Genomic DNA, 24,767 nt, shown 5'->3' with positions numbered 1-24,767 from the left:
ACACACACACACACACACACACACACACACACACACACACACACACGCCTATATGTGTTGTAAAAGAAAAAAGTGTCTGTCCTGTGTTAGACAGAACTCTCCACCATCATCAAGGCACCAAATAATACAAATGATTTAGGCGTTAGTTTTGATGAGGGTAAGAGTACATCTCCTGGAGGAAATGCGCTATACGAATAAAGCTTTGATTGATTGATTGATTGACCCTGCTGGAGGGAGAACATGGACTGGTCTGGGGTCAGTGGCAATGTGGGGCGAGATGTATCTGGTGATAGCCCTGGTCTCTCTCCCTCTACCTCTCTCTCCTGATCTCTCTCGTCCTCTCTCCTCCCTCTCCTCCCCCATCCTCCTCCCTCTCTCCCCCTCCCTCTCTCTCCCCTCTCTCTCTCCTCCTCTCTCTCTCTCCTCTGTCTCTCTCCTCCCTCTCCTCCCCCCATCCTCCTCCCTCTCTCGCTCTCCCCTGTCTCTCTCCTCCCTCTCCTCCCCCATCCTCCTCCCTCTCTCTCCCCCTCCCTCTCTCTCCCCTCTCTCTCCTCCTCCTCTCTCTCTCCTCTCTCTCTCCTCCCTCTCCTCCCCCCATCCTCCTCCCTCTCTCTCCCCCCTCCCTCTCTCTCCCCTCTCTCTCTCCTCCTCTCTCTCTCTCTGTCTCTCTCCTCCCTCTCCTCCCCCATCCTCCTCCCTCTCTCTCCCCTGTCTCTCTCCCCCTGTCTCTCTCTCTCCCCTGTCTCTCTCCCCCTGTCTCTCTCTCTCCCCCTCTCTCTCTCTCCCCCTCCCTCTCTCTCCTCCCTCTCTCCCCCCATCCTCCTCCCTCTCTCTCTCCCCTGTCTCTCTCCCCCTGTCTCTCTCTCTCCCCCTGTCTCTCTCTCTCCCTCTCTCTCTCCCCCTCCCTCTCTCTCCTCCTGTCCTCAGATCGTCACAGCTCTAGAGGAGGACCCGACTGCTCAGAAGATGCAGCTGGGGTACCGCCTCCAGCAGATCGCTGCGGCCGTGGAGAACAAGGTCACCGACCTATGACCTCGATGACCTTCGACCTGTCACAGACTGCCCTTAGGGGTGTCCTGAGAGGGAGGAAGCTCTTTCTCAGAGGATGAGGAGAGGAGAGAGGGGAGTGTGGAATGGAGCGGTTCTCTGTTCTCCAGGACGCCCCCCTGTCTGCTGGAGTGAAACAAGGAACAATGTGAGGAGACTCAAAATGGCCGCCTTTCCCCGGGGCCGTTATGATCCCTATCCCTGAGGAGGATTCTCCTCAAACAACGATCCTCCCGAGACACTGTACAGGACATTCCCATGGCAACCTGACTATGTGCTTGAATGTCTGCTGCTCGATGTATAGATGGAACGAAACGGACATTGTCCTCACTGGAGCACCCTGATTGGCTGTGGAGTGTGTTCCACAGGAAGTGAAGGTCTCGCTAGGAGGAAGCGGACGGATGTGAAGTTGACAGCACTGATGTTTGGAAGAGAGGAGGACTGAGCCTTTCACCAGAGATGCTGCTGTACGATCGCTAATGCCTTTCCTTGTTTGAATCAAGTCTCTCAAGTCTTATTTTCTACCAGCGTAGCTTCCTCAGCCTGTGTGTGTGTGTCTGTGTGTGTGTGTGTGTGTGCGACGTTTTCCCTCAGCTTCCCACTCGCTTTTCATGTCTTCCATGTATTCAGCCACCCAATCAGAGCTGAGGAGAGTCAGAGCCATGCCTGGTAATGATCACTTAGTGTCCCTTCCATTCTGTGTCATTTGAATGTTCCCTTTCAAAGTCATGTTGAGTACTGTATCTTACCAGTGTTGAGGTCAGAGTATTTGAGGCCCCAGGTGGGTCCTAGCGGGTTCACCTGCAGCCGGCCGGCCAGTCCGATCCGTCCCAGACCCGGGTTCACCAGGGCCATCCTCCCAATCCCAGACACCAAGTTAGAAAGCTGTTACCCAGACTGCCTTGCACCCGAGCCTCACCCTCAGGGGGTTAGCGTTCCGTCTGCAGGGCCCGTCTCTCCATCGTCTCATCCGTTCATTTAATGAAGGTTTGAGATTGTATCCCTTACATTTTAGATTCATTAACTGTGGGAAATTGTTGATTATACCTGTATGTGTGTGGTTCCACGATGAAAGAACCATGTAATGTTCTGTAGGAGAACTCTGTCTTTACTCTGTTGTTCTGAGCCCAAGGCTTAAATCATGATCACTGATCAGTCAAAATGATCCGTTTCCCCTCTGTCCTTTTAATTCTGATGCCACATTTTTAGTCGTTTTAGGTTTTTGAATTGTATTTATTTATTTATTTTCCCCCCTGTGATGCTGGCTGCTGATTGGGTATCTGTGTGCCGAGACCCACATAGCAACTGAGCGAGGGGAGCATCCTAATTTTGGTGACATCAGATATGAGATGCCTGTGTCATCATTAGGTCATGGGCACACTGTAGCACTTTCTTCATACTGTGCTGCCTTTTTGAAATTGACAATTCGGAGCAGCCACAAGGCGATAACAAGCACTCTGTCAACACTTGGCTCAGCGCCTTGGGTGTAAAGAGTATATACTATATACTATACCATGGGTTCCCAAACTCCATCAATGTGGGCCTCCCCTCTGAAAACAGTGACACACCCACGCCCCCCCAACCCCCCAAATGTGTCCATTTTGCAAGGCAGCGTTAGCTAGCCCATAACGTTACACAGCTAAGTTAGCTCGGTGGCAGCTGTTGCTAGTTAACGTTATGACGTTTTCGCACAATACATTCATGCCTGCGGGGGGATGCTCTCTCTGCACTATCCGCAAATTTAGTTTACATCTCTCCCATTATTTATTTAGATTTCCTGACCTTTAAAAATATGTTTCATTCATATAAACCATAGAAAATTCAAAAGTAAAAAAGTTTCCCTTTTATATATATATATTTTTTTTTAACCATCCCTCCGTGCCTCCCCTGAATTTCTTTGGAGCCCCCCCAGGGGAGGCCCGCCTCACAGTTTGGGAACCCATGTACTAGACCATGCCCCTTAAGATGAAAACACTTCACTTTTAGTCAAGGACATTTGTAACAGCGTGCCCATCTCCGTTCTTTCTACAGTGTGACCCCAGCAGTGAGGCCTTATGTTAGGAGTAAATTAAAGAAGCATCGCTAACTAATGCTAGCTACTTACCGTACCACACTGGTTGCTCCCACATCCATGTCAGCAGCCAGGGTGTGGTCAGTGAACGCCTGTGCTTTGTGACGTAGCGGATAGAGAAGGTTTGTGCACAGTCCAGGAAACCGCTGTGTACCACAGACATTGCTGTCGCCGCCTAACATGGCTTTCTTACCGCTGAGGCGTTGACTGTCTCCCTGTAGGCCTACTGTAGGCCTACCTGTACCTGTACTGTACATTCTGCTGTTAGCAAACCTGCCACTAGCTTTTTCTAACCTGTTTGGTAGGACAGACTTAACTTAATGTGATGCAATAAAGCACTCCAAATAAGAGACTGTGATGATGGAGTGATTTTTTATCCACGGATTAACAATGTATCTTGTACGGAGGAAAACCATGCAGTGCTGTAAGTAAGTACTGTAGCCTACAGTATGTGGTTCAACTCTTATTGTTTTGTTTACAGAGTGTTTTTGTAGAGTTGACTTGTGTCTCAGCTGCCCTGTGTAGATAAAAGATAATAACGCCGCTGAAAAGGAATCCAGTTTGGGAGATAATGGACAAACTGAACTGCATTCCTCACAACTCTTCTGACGCAGATAGAGCTACTGAATCCACACACAAACATGCAGGTGAGTTGAGAGAAATATTTAAGCCCTCTGGATAATTAAAAGTCATAATGATCCTAATTATTCATGTTACAGTTTCTAGTGTACATATAACTTTGTGTGTTTTATTTTATTTGCGTGTAATTGCTACTCAGAGAGAGAGGATCTACAACTGGAATGGATTTCTGGAAATTCTATTGTGAAAGAAAACATTTTTGTCAAAATGTGTTGATCATGTTAAGCCTATTTAACATGGACGGAATGGACTGCACTTATAGAGCCCAGTGCTTTTATCCAAGGGCCTCTTATTCACACACACATTCACACAGCAGTGGCGGCAGCTGCCATGCCAGGTGGCGATTTCCAGGCTGATTGCCTCCATGTTGCTCCAAGTTGATGCAGTAATTTGTGCAAAAGGAGCCCTGACCAAGTATTGAGTGTATAATTGAACATACTGTGCAATCATGAAGATTTAAACAAAAGGCTTGAAATACTTCACTTTGTGTAATGTTTCTAGAATACATAAGATTTTCACTTTTTGAATCAAATTACAGAAAATAATGAACTTTTTCACAATTCTTATTTTTGGGGGGATGCACCTGTATGTCATCAGTAACAGGCCTGTTTGCATTTGCATGTGGGAGCGATGTAGCCACACTGGTTTGCCTGACTGTGAACCAGCAGGAAGACATTAGACGAGTAGACAAACCACTGCATTCCTCACAACTCCTCTAACACAGATACAGCTACTGAATCCACACAAGCACACAGGTGAGTTGACAGAAATATTTAGGCTACCTGGATATTTTAAGTCATAATGATCCTTACTTTTCATGTTAGATTTAGTGTAGGCCTACATATAATGTTTTGTTTCATTTTATTTGTGTGTAAAGGCTACGCAGAGATCAACGGGAAATAACCTGGATATTTAAAAGCAATCATGATCCAAACGTTTCATGTTACAGTCTAGAGTTCATATCACTGTTTGTTTCATTTTATTTGTGTGTAAAGGCTACTCCTACACACACACACACACACACACACACATACATACATATATGAGAGAGAGATACAGAGTGAGAGAAGAGAAGAGATACTATTTAAATACATTTGTAAATGTTACATTTAGCCTACTTATTCACTTATTTCACTCACTTATTTGTATTTACATTTATATATTTACATTGTTGTCAAGTCAGCCTAGTTTGTTGATCATGTCAGAAACTCTAAACCTGTCTCTCTAGAGTGGTGAGCTCATGTCATCATGTTGCTGAAACGTTAACGTTAGCAACGCTGCCGTTTGTTCTGAGGCTCAAATTCATTCTGAAGCTCAAACGGCAGCGTGGAGGTCTGAGTCCTACGGAAGAGCATTAGGGCCAACAACTGAGTTCATTATTTTTTCAAGCTTCTGAGTTTAAAGTCAGAATTTCTGAGATTAAAGTCAGAATTTCTGAGAAAAAAAACTCAGAATTTCTGACTTTAAAGTCAGAATTTCTGAGAAAAAAGTCAGATAACTTCTGAGATTAAAGTCAGAATTTCTGAGAAAAAATACTTTAAACTCAGAAGCTTAAAAAAAACAAACTCTGCTGTTGGCCCTAATGCTCTTCCGTAGAATCCCTAGGGGAAAAATGAACGGGATTCGTGAAAAATGGCGAAAGTAAGGTCTATGTGTTTAACATGGTTAAGTCCATCCCGGTAGGGGAAGGACCGGCAGCCGGGATGAAATCACGAGTGTGTTCGCCTCCCACTCCGCACACCAGGTGTAGTCTGCCCATCCTGCCTCACTGATGTTAAAAAAGTAATATGGTGATTGAATATGACACGACATGTAGGCAACAACAAAACAAATTTGCATACTTTTTCTATTATTCAGTCGTTTAAAAGTATTTTAAAACATATTTTTATAATCCTAAATTTCCCACTATAAAAGTTAACCCAGAATGTGTGGGCTGGTCATGAGAACTGTCAATCAACTGATGTAGGCTAATCAATCGATGACAGACCAATTCCAGTTGGCCTTTCAGAAGTTCTATCGCTCCACCGGCTCAGCTCGCAAACTATTATTGAAACTGGACTACAGCAGTCAAATGGTCGCCATGTTTTCTTTAATAACCTGAGCTAGCACTAGAGGATGTGAGATTACCCAAACTGAATAAATACATGCCAAATAAACACAAAACCTCCTTTACTAGCTCAGATTTAAACAAACGCTAATTCCACAGGCATTTTCATAGGTAGCTCAGTAAACATGGCGGACGTCAGAAAGACATTGGACTCCTGTAGTCCAGTTTCAAAAATCTTTAGCATAGCACTAGAAATATCGATCTCAGAACCAAATAAAGGCTTCAAAATTCACAAAACCTATCTTCAATTATGTATTTTAATTTTTAAAACAAAACATACTACAGTCTGGCAGTAAACACATACCTTATTTACCACATTTTTCACAAATCCCATTCATTTTTCCCATAGAAGAGATTTAGAAATGGCGGTGATGCTAACTTTTCAGCCTAAACAATGACATCACACATTACCACTATACGTATTGCTTGATCACTGAGTCAGCTGAATGTTTGTCAGAAATGTTTATTAATTTGACCTTTGACCTCTCTCTCTCTTTCTTCTAGCTATGGCATCTACCAACACCGTTCTGTCTGAATATCAGTTCCTGTGTTCTATCTGTCTGGATGTGTTCACCCAGCCGGTCACCATCCCCTGTGGACACAACTATTGCATGGCCTGCATCAGAAAGTACTGGAGTGACACGACTATCCTCCACCAGTGCCCGATGTGTAAGGAGAAGTTCTCCAGGAGGCCTGAGCTTAAAGTCAATCCCTTTATCTCTGAGATGGTGGATCAGTTCAAGAAGTCGACCGAAGCCACGTACCCCCAGCAGCAGCCCGCCAGGCCGGGAGAGGTGACCTGCCACGTCTGCACAGAGAGGACGATCAAGGCCCTGAAATCCTGCCTGGAGTGTCTGACCTCCTACTGTGAGATCCACCTGGAGCCTCACCTGATCGCCCCGGCCCTGAAGAGGCACACGCTGATCGACCCCGTGGAGAACCTGGAGGACAGGATGTGTAGAAAGCACCAGAAGCTTCTGGATCTGTTCTGCAGGGACGACCAGGCGTGCGTGTGTAGCTCCTGTGCTGAGACGGAACACAAGACTCACCGCGTCGTCCCGGCGGAGGAGGAGTGTGAAGAGAGGAAGGTTTGTCTGAGGGAGACAGCTACACGAGCGCAGGAGATCATCACAGAGCGCGAGAAGACGGTTAAAGAGAGAAGGAAAGCAGTAAAGCTCAACAAGAGAGAAGAGACTAAGGAGATAACCGAAGGCGTGCAGGTCTTCACTGCTCTGGCGCGTTGCATCGAGAGAAGCCAGGCCGAGTTCATCGAGGGGATTAACAAGAGGCAGAAAGAGGCAGAGATGAAGGCCGAGGCGATCGTCAACGAACTGGAGCAGGAGATCGACGAGTTAAAGACGAGATGCGCGGAGATGCAGCGGCTCTCAAACACTCAGGACCACTTCCAGCTCCTCGGGAACCCCCCTGCCGATTTACACCTCCCCACACACACCGACGACCGGCCCAAGGCGGACATCCGGACGGATCCCTACGCGACTCCCATGAGGAGAGCCATGTCACGGCTGGAGCGAGCGATCGCGACCATGGAGAGGTCCTGCGATGTCGAACTCTGTCGGTTGAGGCGACACGCGGTGGACGTGACCCTGGACGCCGACACGGCGCATCCCTCGCTCGTCCTGACCGAGGACAGGAAAGGCGTTCGACTTGGACCAGACGTGCAGCGCGTCCTTGACAACCCGTGGCGGTTTGACAGTTATCACTGCGTTCTGGGAAAGGAGGGCTTCTCCTCAGGGCGGTTCCACTATGAGGTTGAGTTGACGGGGAAGACCTGGTGGAAACTGGGAGTGGCCAGAGAGTCCATCAAAAGGAAAGGGTTATTTAATCTGGACCCAGAGCATGGCTGCTGGTGTGTGGTGCTGGATAGAGGGATTGGTTATGGCGCCATGGCCGGACCCCCTGTCTCCCTCGCCCTCAGACGCAAGCCCCAGAAGGTGGCGGTGTTTGTGGACTACGAGGAGGGGCTGGTGTCTTTCTACGACGTGGAGGCCAGGTCTCATATCTATTCCTTCATTGGCTGTGCCTTCAAGGAGAAACTCCATCCATTCCTCAGCCCCGGTCCTTGGTTTGCTGATGATAATGCAAACCCTCTCATCATCACTCCTGTCATTCACACAGACTACGTTCATCATCATCATCATCATCATCATCGTCGTCACACCTTTTCAAGCAGACTACATTCAGCCTAAATCATAGACCCCGTTTACACCTTGCATTAAAATGCGTCTCGTATAGACCGGTCACGTGACGCAGAGGTTTAGAATGGCTGCTTGAATATCGGCTCCGACCAGTGTGGCTTTAAAATATGTTTTAAACTTTATTAGAACGACGCAAAGTTAATACATTCTGAGCCAAAAACATAACTCAACTTAAGTGGCTAATTATTTTATTTTTTGACTGATTTACATAATGCCAGGCATTTTGTCGTGATGAGATGGGGCTGTTCTGTGCTGCACATGTACTTACATGCAAAACTTTAAATTAATGTTAAATATGAAAGTTTGAAAACAGGCATACAAACATGAATGCAATTACAGATGGATGCTGTATAACAATAGAAAATGGTAACGTGGACAATATGCTAAAGAGTATGCCTGGGTAGGAATGCAGGCTATGTGCAATGAAGAAGTGGTAGGACTCGGGAGGGGTTATGCTTGGTGCAGCCATGCAGTCAAACAAATGTTGGGGGGTGTAATGGAATTTTGTATGTTTAAACTCATGTATATGTTTAAACACGTGTATTAATGTCTGATCAGCTTGTGTTGTTGTAATGTCTTGCTTGGGTGGGGAATTACCGCATGCTAGGGGAATTACCGCATGCTACACCCAGACAGCACTCTCTGTATCTCTTGTAACCATACTGACCTATGACCTCTTGGTTAGACTGACCAAGGAACCTGTATAACATGAATGTATAGGAACCTGTATAACATGAATCTTGTCTCGGGACTCTCTCTCTCTCTCGGTTCATGCTTTGAGCAGCAAACCTTTCTCTAGAAAAGTAGCGGTATTTGCTTAATAATTACTCATGACTTTCTGATTCTCGGCATTCAACATCATTCCAAAGACCTTGCTCCTGTTTCCACCACATGGGCGGGACATGTTCCCCGCCCAATCACACACCTGATTGATTGATTGATTGATTGATTTTGATTTGAGCCCCCGTCAGTGGTGCACACTGCAAGCAGCACAACAGGTTACAGTGTTTTCGTTCTTTTACAATTCCTTACGTACAATGTTGGGTATATACTGTGACATAGGTGTTGGGTATATACTGTGACATGGGTGTTGGGTATATACTGGGACATGGGTGTTGGGTGTATACTGTGACATGGGTGTTGGGTATATACTGTGACATGAGCGTTGGGTATATACTGTGACATGGGTGTTGGGTATATACTGTGACATGGGTGTTGGGTGTATACTGTGACATGGGTGTTGGGTATATACTGTGACATGGGTGTTGGGTGTATACTGTGACATGGGTGTTGGGTATATACTGTGACATGAGCGTTGGGTATATACTGTGACATGGGTGTTGGGTATATACTGTGACATGGGTGTTGGGTATATACTGTGACATGGGTGTTGGGTATATACTGTGACATGGGTGTTGGGTATATACTGGGACATGGGTGTTGGGTATATACTGTGACATGGGTGTTGGGTATATACTGTGACATGAGCGTTGGGTATATACTGTGACATGAGCGTTGGGTATATACTGTGACATGGGTGTTGGGTATATACTGTGACATGGGTGTTGGGTATATACTGTGACATGGGTGTTGGGTGTATACTGTGACATGGGTGTTGGGTATATACTGTGACATGGGTGTTGGGCATATACTGTGACATGGGTGTTGGGTGTATACTGTGACATGGGTGTTGGGTATATACTGTGAGATGGGTGTTGGGTGTATACTGTGACATGGGTGTTGGGTATATACTGTGACATGGGTGTTGGGTGTATACTGTGACATGGGTGTTGGGTATATACTGTGACATGAGCGTTGGGTATATACTGTGACATGGGTGTTGGGTATATACTGTGACATGGGTGTTGGGTGTATACTGTGACATGGGTGTTGGGTATATACTGTGACATGGGTGTTGGGTGTATACTGTGACATGGGTGTTGGGTGTATACTGTGACATGGGTGTTGGGTATATACTGTGACATGGGTGTTGGGTATATACTGTGACATGAGCGTTGGGTATATACTGTGACATGGGTGTTGGGTATATACTGTGACATGGGTGTTGGGTATATACTGTGACATGGGTGTTGGGTATATACTGTGACATGGGTGTTGGGTATATACTGTGACATGGGTGTTGGGCATATACTGTGACATGGGTGTTGGGTATATACTGTGACATGGGTGTTGGGTATATACTGTGACATGGGTGTTGGGTATATACTGTGACATGGGTGTTGGGTATATACTGTGACATGGGTGTTGGGTATATACTGTGACATGGGTGTTGGGTATATACTGTGACATGGGTGTTGGGCATATACTGTGACATGGGTGTTGGGTATATACTGTGACATGGGTGTTGGGTATATACTGTGACATGGGTGTTGGGTATATACTGTGACATGAGCGTTGGGTATATACTGTGACATGGGTGTTGGGTGTATACTGTGACATGGGTGTTGGGTATATACTGTGACATGATAGGGTATAGGGTCCAGAGGGGGGCGCTAGTGCTTCTCTAGTCTGATTACATATAGAATCTAATCTCTCTCACCATTCCTAAGATACACTGAATAACATGATCATTGTTTACCAGTTTGGGCTGCAGACATGCTTTTTGTCTTGTCTACTTCATTCAGATGAAGTTGTTTATTATATGTAGAAGACAACAAAATAATGTTTTTTACCTTAAAAAAGGAGGTTAATTTCCCTGAGAGTGACACCTGTATTAGGCTATGCATAGGCTATGTGTGGGGCAATGATCCTTGACCTTACCCTTTACCCTTACCCTTTACCCTGGAATCTCTTGTGGTCTGTTCAGTTAGCAGCTCTGTATTTCAGGGTTGTGGTCCATTCAATACCTCACTCAGCTGCTGCTGTGCCAGCAAAAAGAACCCAGTGAAATGACAAAACAATTAATTTAAGGTAACAATCAATGATCCTAATTGTAATTGATAATTGTAATTCCATAATTTCCAATTTGTGTGTGTGTGTGTGCATGTGTGTATTTGGCCTGTCAAACGTTTAAAGAAATCATCATGATCTGTTATTAATTAATCTAATTAAGAAAATTATAGAGAGCTCTCTATAAATAAAGGTTTGAAATGAAATATCCCTAATTATACCTAATTACTTTTCATCTCAAATAATTTTTAAAAAGTGACCAAAGATATCAAAATAATAATTTTTGAGGTGTTCTTTGCACATTCTTGTTCATTAGTGCTTCTTTAAGACAAGCTGGCATATCTATTCTCACCTGACAGGGTTGGAAGTTAAAGTAAAGTTAGACAAAACCTGACAAGAAAAAATAAATTTAGGCAGCTTCCCTCAAAACTTTGACATATGGCTTATTTTCATATTTTCATATTTTCAATCCAAGGAATGTAGAATTAATGGAATCCTTCCAGGTGGTTGGGAGGCGTGTGGAGATATGATTGTCTGAGAAGACTTAATACCACCACTGACATGGAAATAGTTGCGTATTCCCGGGCCCACGTACAACAATAACAACAAAGGTCAGAGATTGATGTTGCATTATACCAACGTATGCAATACATGTGTTGAGTGTGAGTGTGTGTGTGTGTGTGTGTGTGTGTGTGTGTGTGTGTGTGTCAGTTCGTCGAGACAATGTGACATTTTAGGCACCTCATCCTTCTAGGTGCCTCCCGATCACCTGCCCCTTGGCCTTGAAGAATGCCATCCACTGCCTTGCTACAGTAGTACAATGCATCCTGTGTCTGCCTATCTCTGTCTATCTCTCTGGACACACAGAGTCTCACACTCTACCAAAGAAGGGATTACAGGCCTGAAGTAACAATACATACATGCATTTACTGAGTATATTGTAATTAGAAATTCTATTACAGTGTGTGTGTGTGTGTGTGTGTGTGTGTGTGTGTGTGTGTGTGTGTGTGAGTGTAACCCATAAAAGTGGCCTGACCTCAATATTCACCCATGTCTCTGCACACCCCAGATGTAACTCAGCTGTTGAATCCCTGAGGCTCAGCAGATACATTTTAAGTAGATGTGTTTTTCCGATGCCATCTATTAAGTGATAGTTGTCTGATAGTATATTTTTGCTGTATAGTTTGCTTATATTGGTACAGAGCTATAACCCCTGTTTGCAGGCACACGTGCGCTGAGGTTGGAATCATGTGTGACTCCATTGAACTGCACTGACAGACACATTTCTTAGAATCGTTGATGTAGTGGTTGGGTTGCGGTTAGGTTAGGTTACAGTAACACCTGTCAAATTCTTGAGAATACCGTAATTCAAACTCTTGACTTGAAGATATTTCGCTGACAATGTTTTCTCTCCCCAGCAACATGGTGTTTTCCTACTTCAATAGTACGTTCATATACCATTGAATAGTATCTATATTTCATATCAAGTGTAAACTTGCTTTGGAGGCCTTTGTCTTTTGACGTCTTCTGATTTGATCGACCAGACTGACGTCGCGCTCTGAACTAGATTCCTATTGTATCAGACCTCCTTATTCTGTCATTTTACATTTTATATTTTGATAATTAAAACGTTTTTAATTGTATTACTGTGTTTGTAGTTTTGTGAACATCTTCTCCTGACACAGGTGCAGAGAAAGAGAACCTGCCAGTCTCTGGTAGTGATTAGTGACTAGTCTATAGAGAACTTGGTAAAACATGAAACACCTTTTGGGGTTTTATTTTGTTTGACAGTGTAATTATTATGAGATTGTTTCACAATGAAAAGTGCTTTATTCTTATTCTTATTATTCTTATTATATATTTTTATTACTATATTACTACTACTACTACTACTACTACTATAAATACTACTACTACTAATAATAATGTAATTCCATACAAAACTATTCAAAAATGCGTTCTAATGCTTCTTTCAGTGTAATTCTCTTAATCTGTGTTTTAGAATAAAGGAAGGTGACTGAATGACCCCACTGGATCTTGACCTGGAAGTGTTTCCCACTGGATCTTGACCTGGAAGTGTTTCCTGCTGGCTGAAGCCCAGCAGGTTCTGCTGGTAGATGAAGGACCCGCCTATTCTGACAGCATGCTTCATAAATGGTAAATGGACTGCACTTATATAGCGCTTTTCCACCTTAGCGGCACTCAAAGCGCTTTACAATGGCCTCTCATTCACCCATTCACACACACTCACACACCAATGGCAGTAGCTGCCATGCAAGGTGCTAACCTGCTCATTGGGAGTAATTTGGGGTTATCTGGCTCAAGGACACTTCGACATGTGGACAGTCGGAGCTGGGATTCGAACCACTGACCCTTCGATCATTAAACGACCCGCTCTACCGACTGAGCTACAGTGGCCCATAGGCAGAACATTTCATTTACACTCATGAAAGAACACATGTTCACATCACCAACAGTGTGTAGGTCGTCTTGGGAGGATTATTGACACAAACCATCAATTTACATGTACCTCTGCAGAGTGAAATGGATCAACAAGCACAAACAGAATTGTTGTACTGTGTAGTACTTTTATATGATTTCTGACCAGCTCAGTACAGGGTCACAAAGTTCTCCTCTTTTAACATCATGTTTGACCACTCCCCTCATGGCTCTGTTACCTTATTGGATGGGATATTCAGCCTAGACTGATATGGTACAAGAGTTCATATCCCAACCCGGTTAGAGTGGTCTGACCACACCAATGGATTGTCTGCTCAGAGTTCAAACTCAAACAAGCTCTTTCACACAGACCCAAGAAGTACATGATAACTCTTTAACAGAATATATCATAATACAATGATTACACAATAAAGAGAAGGGTTTTACACATGTAATGGAAAAGAATCATCACAAAGTTCATTAAAAGAACAATAATAACAAAAACAATAATATTCTGATGGCCATGTATAGTATAAGCATTACACAGAAAACCATGACCTCAGAGTACCTTCAAATCAAATGGGACAAGAGGAAGAAAACCTCTCAAAAATAAAAAAATATCGTCATCTACAGTATATGAGGGATGTGTGTGTATTAGGTGATCTACATGTGTGTGACTAGCGGCCTCCTGACTGCTTAGAGTCAAAGGCGTTTGTTTTAACATCTTCTCATGATTAGCGCAGACATTCCTATCTGTTCCCGAGAGAGCGCCAGACTGGGGGGTTCCACGCTGAGGGACATCTTATCTCCGAGCCGAGAGCCTCCGCGCCGCTCGTCCTTGGTGGGACGGACAGATTTGCGGCTTCGCGGCCAGGAAGGGTCACGCTGACTTAGGGAGAGGTGGGGGGTAATTTACTGCCCGTCTATGGGCATGGGGGTGTACTTCAGATGGAGATAGGAGTGTAACACATTGTGTGTGAATGTCTCCTTGGTGAGAGCTGGATGCATGTGTCAAGAGCTGAGCTGTAACTTTACCTTTTTGCTTGCAATAAACAAAAAAAATTTAATCTATTTCATTTAGGAGTGCTACGCCCGTGTTGAACCTTCGTTCAACAAGAACAGTGTGATTGGTTGAAGCAGAGTAATTTTTATTGTTGGTACAAACACAACACAGAGTCCACAAAGACTTCCAAAAACCAACATATAGCTGTGAGTACTGCTAAATATCTGTTACTGTATTTACCGTCCCAGAATTTGCATATGTGTGCATCCTCTGTATACAGCCAAGCCTCAAGAGTATTGTGATCAGCAGTGATCAACTTGTTATTCACGTTAGAAACAGATGCACACGTGGTGATTTAGGCTAGACCCAGTCTGATGCACACATGGTGATTTAGACTAGACCCAGTCTGATGCACACATGGTGATTTAGACTAGACCCAGTCTGATGCACACATGGTGATTGAGACTAGACCCAGTCTGATGCACACGTGGTGAGTTAGACTAGACCCAGCCTGCGTGATTGTCAGGCATGATGATGAGGGGAGCTGTGTTTTTACCACCATCGGTGTAACAGGGGGAGAAAAACGGATAGAGTTTCTCAGTGAACGCAAACCCGGTGAAGGAGTAGATATGCGACCGGGCCTCCACGTCGTAGAAGGACACCAGCCCCTCCTCGTAGTCCACGAACACCCCCACCGTCTGGGGCCTGTGTCTCAGGGCGAGAGGGGTAGGGGTCCCGGCCATGGCCAGGTAATCGCCCTCTGTTTTCAACACCACACACCAGTACCCGTGCTCGGTGTTCAGTATGTACTCATGTCCCTTCCTCTTGACGGACTTCCTGGCCACTCCTAGCCACCACCAGGTCTTCCCCGCCACCTGCACCTCGTAGTAGGACCTCCCCGAGGACACGCCCTCCTTTCCCAGGACGCAAAGATAGCCGTCAAACCTCTCCGGGTTGTCAGGGACACGCATTAAGTTAAGGCGTCCGACGCTAACTTGCTTCCTGTCCTCGGTCAGGATGAGCCCAGGACATGCGGTGTCGGGGTCCAGAGTTACGTCCACCGCGTGCCGCCTTAACTTGCGAAGCTCGGCGTCGCAGGAGCTCTCCACGCTCATGAGTATTTCCTCTAGTTGAGGTTTAGCTCCCATCAACGGAGTCACACACAGATCTCTCTGAACATCCACTTTAGACCAGTCCTTGGTGGGTGTGGTGAGGAGCTGGCTGGGGGGATTCTGGAGGAGTTGGAAATGGTCCTGAATGTTTGAGAGTTGTTCTAGCTGCCCTTTCCTCCTCTTGAGCTCTGCGATCTCCTGCTCGAGCTCCTTGATCATCCCCCCGGCCCTCCCCTCCGCTGCTTCCTGTCTCCCGTTAATCAACTCAATTAGCTCCGCCTTGCTCGTCTCGATGCGACGCGCCAGTGCGGCGAAGAACTGCACGCCCTCGGCGATCTCCTTGGCCGCGTCCGTCTTGGTGACCTGCACCGACTGTTTGATCTCTCTGATCTTCTTCTGTCGCTCTGCGATCATCGTCTGCGCCTGTGTGGTGGCGTCCCTCAGCCACGCCTTCCGCTCCTCGAACCCGTCCTCCAGGGGGACGGCGCGGTGGTTCCTGTGATCCGTCTCGGTGCAGAAGCTGCACACGCACGCCTGGTCGTCCCTGCAGAACAGATCCAGCAGCTTCTGGTGCTTCGCGCACATCCTGTCCTCCAGGTTCTCCACGGGGTCGATCAGCGTGTGTCTCTTCAGGCCGGCGACCCTCTGATGAGGCTCCAGGTGGATCTCACAGTAGGAGGTCAGACACTCCAGGCAGGATTTCAGGGCCTTGATCGTCCTCTCGGTGCAGACGTGGCAGGTCACCTCCCCCGGCCTGGCGGGCTGCTGCTGGGGGTACATGGCTTCAGTCGACTTCTTGAACTGATCCACCATCTCAGAGATAAATGTGTTGACTTTCAGCTCAGGCCTCCTGGAGAACGTCTCCTTACACATCGGGCACTGGCAGAGGATAGAGGCGTCGCTCCAGTAGTCTCCGATACAGGCCATGCAGAAGTTGTGTCCACAGGGGATGGTGACCGGCTGGGTGAACACATCCAGACAGATAGAACACAGGAACTGATCCTCAGACAGAACGGTGCTGGCAGACGCCATAGCTACAGGAGGGAGAGAGAGAGAGAGAGAGGGAGAGAGAGAGAGAGAGAGAGAGAGAGAGGGAGAGAAGAGAGAGAGATCAAAACATGAAACATTTTCAGCTGACTCTCAATGATAAGGTATTAGTTGCCGCTTTAAAGGTATTCAAGTATGCTTAACATCATTATATCAACTAATAGTGAGTTGTTCATTCATCGTGCTGTTTGCCAATTCAGCAAAACATATTTTTGTCGTTTCTATTTATCTCTAGCACGACAGAATGAAGTGAAAAGCAAAGAGGTGTTGTTTAATGTTTTTGAAACTTTGACTTTTAACAATAAAATGATTATACATTTCATTTCTACAGTATAGTCTCACCAACTCATCACTTTGCTGAGTAAAAACAGCAGACAGACGAACAAAAACACAAGTAAAAAAGCGAGCAGACAGAAGCAGTTCTTTAGGAGGAGACAGTTTTAACTGTGTGGCGTTAATGTTTATCTCAACTCACCTGTCTGTGTTCACGTGCTGATTCTATTTCCACTGTCCTTGGATGGAAAATAATAAAAAGATAAAAGTTGTGTTAGGAGCTCTGAGCAAAGCCATGAAGTTAACGTACTCCCTGTTAGGTTTCACATTCCTCCCACCACAGCAGAGTGACGACACTGAGCTCGACCCTGTGAGGAAATGATACCATGTTCCTGTTTCTCTTAAAGACACACTCAGCACCTCCCCTCCCCACACCATCCAGCATGTTCTACACCCAAAAATACATACACCATTCAACGGCATAAACATGGCTTCACTGTCATTATTCAAGATCATTTCCACTGCAACCCTAACACTAGAGTCTAATAACCACAATCACAAGATGACCGGAACACACAGACAAGACACAGAGATGAGGAGTCTTGGGGTCTTGAGAAGGTAAATGGACTGCACTTACAGTATAGCGCTTTTATCCAGAGCGCTGTACAATGAAGGCCTCTCATTCACCCATTCACACACACATTCACACCCCAATGGCCTCTCATTCACCCATTCACACATACATTCACACCCCAATGGCCTCTCATTCACCCATTCACACACACACAATCACACCCCAATGGTGGCAGCTGCCATGCAAGGTGCTAACCTGCTCATTGGGAGCAATTTAGGGTTCAGTGTCTCGCCGAGGACATTTTGACATGTCGTCAGGAGGAGCCGGGATTCGAACCGCCGACCCTACGATCATTGGACGACCCGCTCTACCTCCTGAGCTACAGGCGCACCTAGATGAGTCACACCTGGTCCTGTCTCCTGATTGGAAGATGGAGCCTTGTATGTTATCTGATCACTAATGTGTTTTTCTACACATTCTCTTTGCTCTCTGTCTATACAGTGCGTTTCTCTAGCGAGTGTTTTCATAGCTGTGCAGGGACAGAGGCTCGGAGCTGGTATGTGTGGCTTATCACCAGACAATAACCTTGTGTGTCTGCTGATAATGTCCATATAGCCTACAGTACGTAGGCTATGCATCAAAGCCCAAAAATTAATAACATTCTGTCCCTGAAATGACAACTGCTACCTCACAAATGCACATTTCTGTCATTTCTTGAGACTATCCCTGGCATGCATTCACTGACAGTGACACAGTTCTCACTTCTGAAAACAAACGCTGGAGCCAGAAAATACCTCCAAAAAGCTGTGAAGATAAGCATGCAAATGCAATTAACTGCACAGAATCCGTCTTCTACTCTTGAGAGAAGTCAGCGTGTTGCCTGCAGCTGTTGACCTGTGAGGCTCAAAGGTCAACACGTGACCTGGCCTGACCTAAGAGCACTACAGTATTTGAATGGCGGAGATCTCTGGCGCCCTGTGGACTTCTCAGCCTCCTGTGACCATGTGGTGAGTGAGCTGTTGGATGTGTCACTGTGTGGCGTGTCAGAGGAGAGTGTTAACAGCCTGGTGTTAATGACAGATAACACCTCAGCTTCCTGATACAGTCTCATCTCTCTGCTCAACTTTCAGACGCACGTCACAGGCACGTCATAGGCACGTCCTGTCACGGTCGCGACCGCGCCTCCCTGTCTGCGTGTGTGCGCGCATGTGTTTGTGTGTGTGTTTGTGTGTGTGTGTGTGTGTGTGTGTGTGTGTGTGTTGCGCAAGTGATTAGCCTACAGTCTGGCTCGCCCAGGTTCTGGCGTTATGACAGTTTATGCTGCCTTGTCGAAAAATGCTACCGTAGCGCAAATCAATTGCAGAGATGTTATAATAGTGTCAAAGTAGGCTATGCTCCTCATATGAGTGAGTAGTGTTCGGTTAGTGTAACATAACACATAACATAACATTATAAATAAATAAATAACATAGTGTTGTCATATAAGATGGTTATGTAGTGGAGCATCATTTCATAGAGGATATTGGTTGATATATAAGGTCTCTTAAATCGTAGGCCTACATACAGATGTTATCAAAATATCCTACTCATATTGTTACAGTACACTTACTACTGTTTTTAATCAAAAAACAAAGATTTCATAGGCCTACTGTTAGTTAAATACACGCATGCGCAGAACCACAAGGTAGCACATCTCGATAGGTAGCACGTATTGACAGAACACCGGCTCTACCTGCTCAGCTGTTGCCTATCACACCATTTAGTCTGCCTAACCTCGCAAGCTCACCTGGTCAGCTGGCTACTGCTCATCCACCCAGGTTCAACACTCACTCACCGCCAGATCGTTCACTCAGGCTGCCAACTTCTTGAATAGTGGGTCGATCTGGCCTGACGCGCTCCTGAGACGCGTGGGTACTTTGGGTACCTTAATTGGGTACCTTAATTTAAAGTCCGCGCAGAGCGTCGTGTTCCTTCCCTTCCGACGCGCCGGGGTGACACGGTCACGCTGCCATCTCAATCTGCTTTGGTTGCAGAATGTAAGTTTGAACGCTCGGTTAGCGTTTGGTGGAGTTCAGAGTTTGTAAAGATTGTATCTCCGCCTTTGGGGGAAGCAAGCTGTATTGGTTTAGTCCTTCGTGTCCAGCTAGTAGCCCGTGGTCTGGACTCCGTCCGTCTGTGTTTCGGTGCGGACAACTGTTACAGGGTGGCCTCGTCTACCAGCCTTTAAAGGTCCTGGGAGAGAGAGAGAGAGAGAGAGAGAGAGAGAGAGAGAGGTGTCACCGGTCTTCACTTTTACATTGGGTCTGGCCCTCGCCCCTGAAAACACACCAACTTGTGGACACAGGCTATAGGCTTAATCCCGAACACAGTTTTATATCATCTTTGTACCGTAGACCTTGGTGGCATATCCTGAAATGACAGCAATCAATCAATCAATCAATCAAAGCTTTATTTATATAGCGCATTTCATACCCAGAGGCAACACAATGCGCTTTGACATGCTAGTGTGGAAAATATTTCTGGTGATTCCACAAAGGCCTAATGGTTAGAATGTTCTAACATAGTAGGTAGACCTACTGTATTTGTTAGTAGGCTATGATAACCCCAGTCAGACCGGGAGGGGGTCTCCTACCACTGTGTAGCATAGAACCCGTGGCATCTTGGGTAGGTTACCACTGTGTAGCATAGAACCCGTGGCATCTTGGGTAGGTTTTCTTTTTAATCCTGATTTAAGAAGTTTTTGAGACTTTAGAAGGCTTTTATTTTGAAATGCCACATCAGAATCTCGTGAAACTCCACGAGTCAGACCGGGAGGGGGTCTAGTACCACTGTGTAATATAGAACCCGTGACATTTTGGGTAGTTAGAACCCGTGACATTTTGGGTAGTTTTCTTTTAATCTTGATTCAATCCCGATTCTAACCTATTTTTTAAGGTGGACCCGGATAATTCCAAACGGGTTGTAACTTCAGCCTCGTCTATATATGACTACTCAGTTAGTGTTGCTATATATTACTATATACTCAGTTAGTGTTGCTGTGAGCCTTTAGGCTTGCCGTCCCGTGGCTAATACGAGGGTGAGAAAGGAATGCGGGCTGCGTTTGTCTGTCAAGAGACAAACAGATGAAGCATTGTAGCCTACTAGCAAAGGCAGAAATTATATTTTTCAAGGTCAAAGGGCGCATGATCAGGAGACCATAGAAGGATGAGCTAACTAAAACTCTACATTGTTTCAACCAACTGTCACAAACATTGTAAATTCATCTATCGGGTTCATTTGTGTCAGAGGACAAACTAGTGCTTAAAGCAGCATGGGAAGCTGACCTGTGTGCATTCTCTACTGAGCCACTTGCTGTGTGTCTCTACCTGAATCCGTCATTCTTCAGGCCTGAACGAATTAAAACTGAACACTCCCTTCTGAGGGATGCTGTGTGTTATTGCAAGGTTCCTACGTTGGGTATTTCTCATACAACACCTCTAGCAGTCGGCTAATGTTCCCAGGTTAATGAGTGAAAGACAGGAATGCAGCTGGCGCCAGAGGTGTGTGTGTGTGTGCGTGTGTGTGTGTGTGTGTAAACAAAGCCATAGGACACACATACACTACTAGGATCAGAGGCAGATCAAGACTAGCTATTGGGGGAAAAAACGTCCGATCACAGGCTACAGTAGGGAGGCGCAGGGGGCGGGGTTAGAGCACAGGCTACAGTAGGGAGGCGCAGGGGGCGGGGTTAGGGCACAGGCTACAGTAGGGAGGCGCAGGGGGCGGGGTTAGGGCACAGGCTACAGTAGGGAGGCGCAGGGGGCGGGGTTAGAGCACAGGCTACAGTAGGGAGGCGCAGGGGGCGGGGTTAGAGCACAGGCTACAGTAGGGAGGAGCAGGGGGCGGGGTTAGAGCACAGGCTACAGTAGGGAGGTGCAGGGGGCGGGGTTAGGGCACAGGCTACAGTAGGGAGGTGCAGGGGGCGGGGTTAGGGCACAGGCTACAGTAGGGAGGCGCAGGGGGCGGGGTTAGGGCACAGGCTACAGTAGGGAGGCGCAGGGGGCGGGGTTAGGGCACAGGCTACAGTAGGGAGGCGCAGGGGGCGGGGTTAGGGCACAGGCTACAGTAGGGAGGCGCAGGGGGCGGGGTTAGGGCACAGGCTACAGTAGGGAGGCGCAGGGGGCGGGGTTAGGGCACAGGCTACAGTAGGGAGGCGCAGGGGGCGGGGTTAGGGCAGAGTTGTGTCGTATCCATGGCAGCCCAAGCTCTGTTGAGTTGTACTGACCAATCTTCAGTAAACTTCAAGATATATTGAACTCTTAACAATTTTCTGTGTTTTAGTAGAGATACCAGTGTGAGGGATACCAGTGTGAGGGATACCAGTGTGAGAGATACCAGTGTGAGAGATACCAGTGTGAGAGATACCAGTGGGAGAGATACCAGTGGGAGGGATACCAGTGTGAGAGATACCAGTGTGAGGGATACCAGTGTGAGAGGGATACCAGTGTGAGGGATACCAGTGTGAGGGATACCAGTGTGAGAGATACCAGTGTGAGGGATACCAGTGTGAGGGATACCGGATACCAGTGTGAGAGATACCAGTGTGAGAGATACCAGTGTGAGAGATATCAGTGTGAGAGATACCAGTGTGAGAGATACCAGTGTGAGAGATACCAGTGAGAGGGATACCAGTGTGAGGGATACCAGTGTGAGAGATACCAGTGTGAGGGATACCAGTGAGAGGGATACCAGTGTGAGGGATACCAGTGTGAGAGATACCAGTGTGAGGGATACCAGTGTGAGAGATACCAGTGTGAGAGATACCAGTGTGAGAGATACCAGTGTGAGGGAGGACCAGTGTGAGAGATACCAGTGTGAGAGATACCAGTGTGAGAGATACCAGTGTGAGGGATACCAGTGTGAGAGATACCAGTGTGAGAGATACCAGTGTGAGAGATATCAGTGTGAGAGATACCAGTGTGAGAGATACCAGTGTGAGAGATACCAGTGTGAGAGAGGACCAGTGTGAGAGATACCAGTGTGAGAGATACTAGTGTGAGAGATACCAGTGTGAGAGATACCAGTGTGAGGGATACCAGTGTGAGAGATACCAGTGAGAGATACCAGTGTGAGAGATACCAGTGTGAGGGATACCAGTGTGAGAGATACCGGTGAGAGAGATACCAGTGTGAGGGAGGACCCCGGACATCTGGCTCAACAGGGGCTTCCCCCACACCGGTCAGCACAGATGCAGCTCTCATTCATTCAGGCCTACATGGTTTCATTCAGGCGTGTGTGTGTGTGTGTGTGTGTGTGTGTGTGTGTGTGTGTGTGTCCACTTCTCTCCCCCTCTCTGAGGCCTGCCTGTAGCACGGGTCATAAATCCCCTCGCTGTTAGGAATGTGTGTCGTAAACGGGGGGGGGGGGGGGGTTCAGTCAGCATCTCTGGCTAACGTCACGGTCTTCGGACACACACACACACACACACACACACACACACACACACACACACACACACTGCGGTGCTCATCCTCACGCCTTTGAGGCCGTCTTATCAAGATGCCTTTAAGTGAGGAAGTCCATCCATGCTAAGAGAGGGCACTTCACACCTGCATCTGCCCCCCCCATGCTAAGAGAGGGCACATCACACCTGCAAGACTGTTCCTGCCCCCCCCATGCTAAGAGAGGGCACTTCACACCTGCAAGACTGTTCCTGCCCCCCCCATGCTAAGAGAGGGCACTTCACACCTGCAAGACTGTTCCTGCCCCCCCCATGCTAAGAGAGGGCACTTCACACCTGCAAGTCCGTTCCTGCCCCCCCCATGCTAAGAGAGGGCACTTCACACCTGCAAGACTGTTCCTGCCCCCCCCCCATGCTAAGAGAGGGCACTTCACACCTGCAAGACTGTTCCTGCCCCCCCCCATGCTAAGAGAGGGCACTTCACACCTGCAAGACTGTTCCTGCCCCCCCCCATGCTGAGAGAGGGCACTTCACACCTGCAAGACTGTTCCTGCCCCCCCCCCCATGCTAAGAGAGGGCACTTCACACCTGCAAATCCATTCCTGCCCCCCCCCCCTGCTAAGAGAGGGCCCTTCACACCTGCAAGACTGTTCCTGCCCCCCCCCCATGCTAAGAGAGGGCACTTCACACCTGCAAGACTGTTCCTGCCCCCCCCCATGCTAAGAGAGGGCACTTCACACCTGCAAGACTGTTCCTGCCCCCCCCCCATGCTAAGAGAGGGCACTTCACACCTGCAAGTCCCTTCCTGCCCCCCCCCCATGCTAAGAGAGGGCACTTCACACCTGCAAGACTGTTCCTGCCCCCCCCATGCTAAGAGAGGGCACTTCACACCTGCAAGTCCGTTCCTGCCCCCCCCCATGCTAAGAGAGGGCACTTCACACCTGCAAGTCCATTCCTGCCCCCCCCATGCTGAGAGAGGGCACTTCACACCTGCAAGTCCGTTCCTGCCCCCCCCCCATGCTAAGAGAGGGCACTTCACACCTGTAAGACTGTTCCTGCCCCCCCCCCATGCTAAGAGAGGGCACTTCACACCTGCAAGTCCCTTCCTGCCCCCCCCCCATGCTAAGAGAGGGCACTTCACACCTGCAAGTCCGTTCCTGCCCCCCCCATGCTAAGAGAGGGCACTTCACACCTGCAAGTCCGTTCCTGCCCCCCCCATGCTAAGAGAGGGCACTTCACACCTGCAAGACTGTTCCTGCCCCCCCCCCATGCTAAGAGAGGGCACTTCACACCTGCAAGTCCCTTCCTGCCCCCCCCCCATGCTAAGAGAGGGCACTTCACACCTGCAAGACTGTTCCTGCCCCCCCCATGCTAAGAGAGGGCACTTCACACCTGCAAGACTGTTCCTGCCCCCCCCATGCTAAGAGAGGGCACTTCACACCTGCAAGACTGTTCCTGCCCCCCCCATGCTAAGAGAGGGCACTTCACACCTGCAAGTCCCTTCCTGCCCCCCCCCCATGCTAAGAGAGGGCACTTCACACCTGCAAGTCCGTTCCTGCCCCCCCCATGCTAAGAGAGGGCACTTCACACCTGCAAGACTGTTCCTGCCCCCCCCCCATGCTAAGAGAGGGCACTTCACACCTGCAAGTCCCTTCCTGCCCCCCCCCCATGCTAAGAGAGGGCACTTCACACCTGCAAGTCCGTTCCTGCCCCCCCCATGCTAAGAGAGGGCACTTCCCACCTGCAAGACTGTTCAACAACATGGCGATGCCTCTTGACCTGCGTTCCATCGCCCCCCCATGAATGTACAGTAGGCTTTCCATCGCCCCCCCATGAATGTACAGTAGGCGTTCCATCGCCCCCCCATGAATGTACAGTAGGCTTTCCAT

General features: G+C 47.5%; 2 protein-coding genes across 2 annotated transcripts; one reads left to right on the top strand and one right to left on the bottom strand.

Moving 5' to 3' along the window:
- Nucleotides 1–6,370: 6,370 nt before the first annotated feature.
- Nucleotides 6,371–12,709, top strand: LOC311315565 (E3 ubiquitin-protein ligase TRIM21-like; the record flags this gene model as incomplete). The annotated part of the gene is made up of 2 exons (XM_084446234.1): nt 6,371–7,947; nt 12,676–12,709. The coding sequence occupies 2 exons, from the start codon at nt 6,371–6,373 to the stop codon at nt 12,707–12,709; spliced, it is 1,611 nt and encodes a 536-aa protein (XP_084302360.1).
- Nucleotides 12,710–14,932: 2,223 nt separating this feature from the next.
- Nucleotides 14,933–16,576, bottom strand: LOC311315564 (E3 ubiquitin-protein ligase TRIM39-like; the record flags this gene model as incomplete). Its single annotated transcript, XM_084446233.1, has 1 exon — nt 14,933–16,576. One exon carries the CDS (start codon nt 16,574–16,576, stop codon nt 14,933–14,935), a length of 1,644 nt encoding a protein of 547 aa, XP_084302359.1.
- Between the last annotated feature and the right edge of the window lie 8,191 nt (nt 16,577–24,767).

This window comes from Borostomias antarcticus (assembly GCF_949987555.1).
Source record: "Borostomias antarcticus genome assembly, chromosome: 11".
NCBI classification, from domain to species: Eukaryota; Metazoa; Chordata; class Actinopteri; order Stomiiformes; family Stomiidae; genus Borostomias; species Borostomias antarcticus.
Note: the sequence above shows the minus strand (reverse complement) of the source record. Positions and strands in the feature narration are given on the sequence as shown.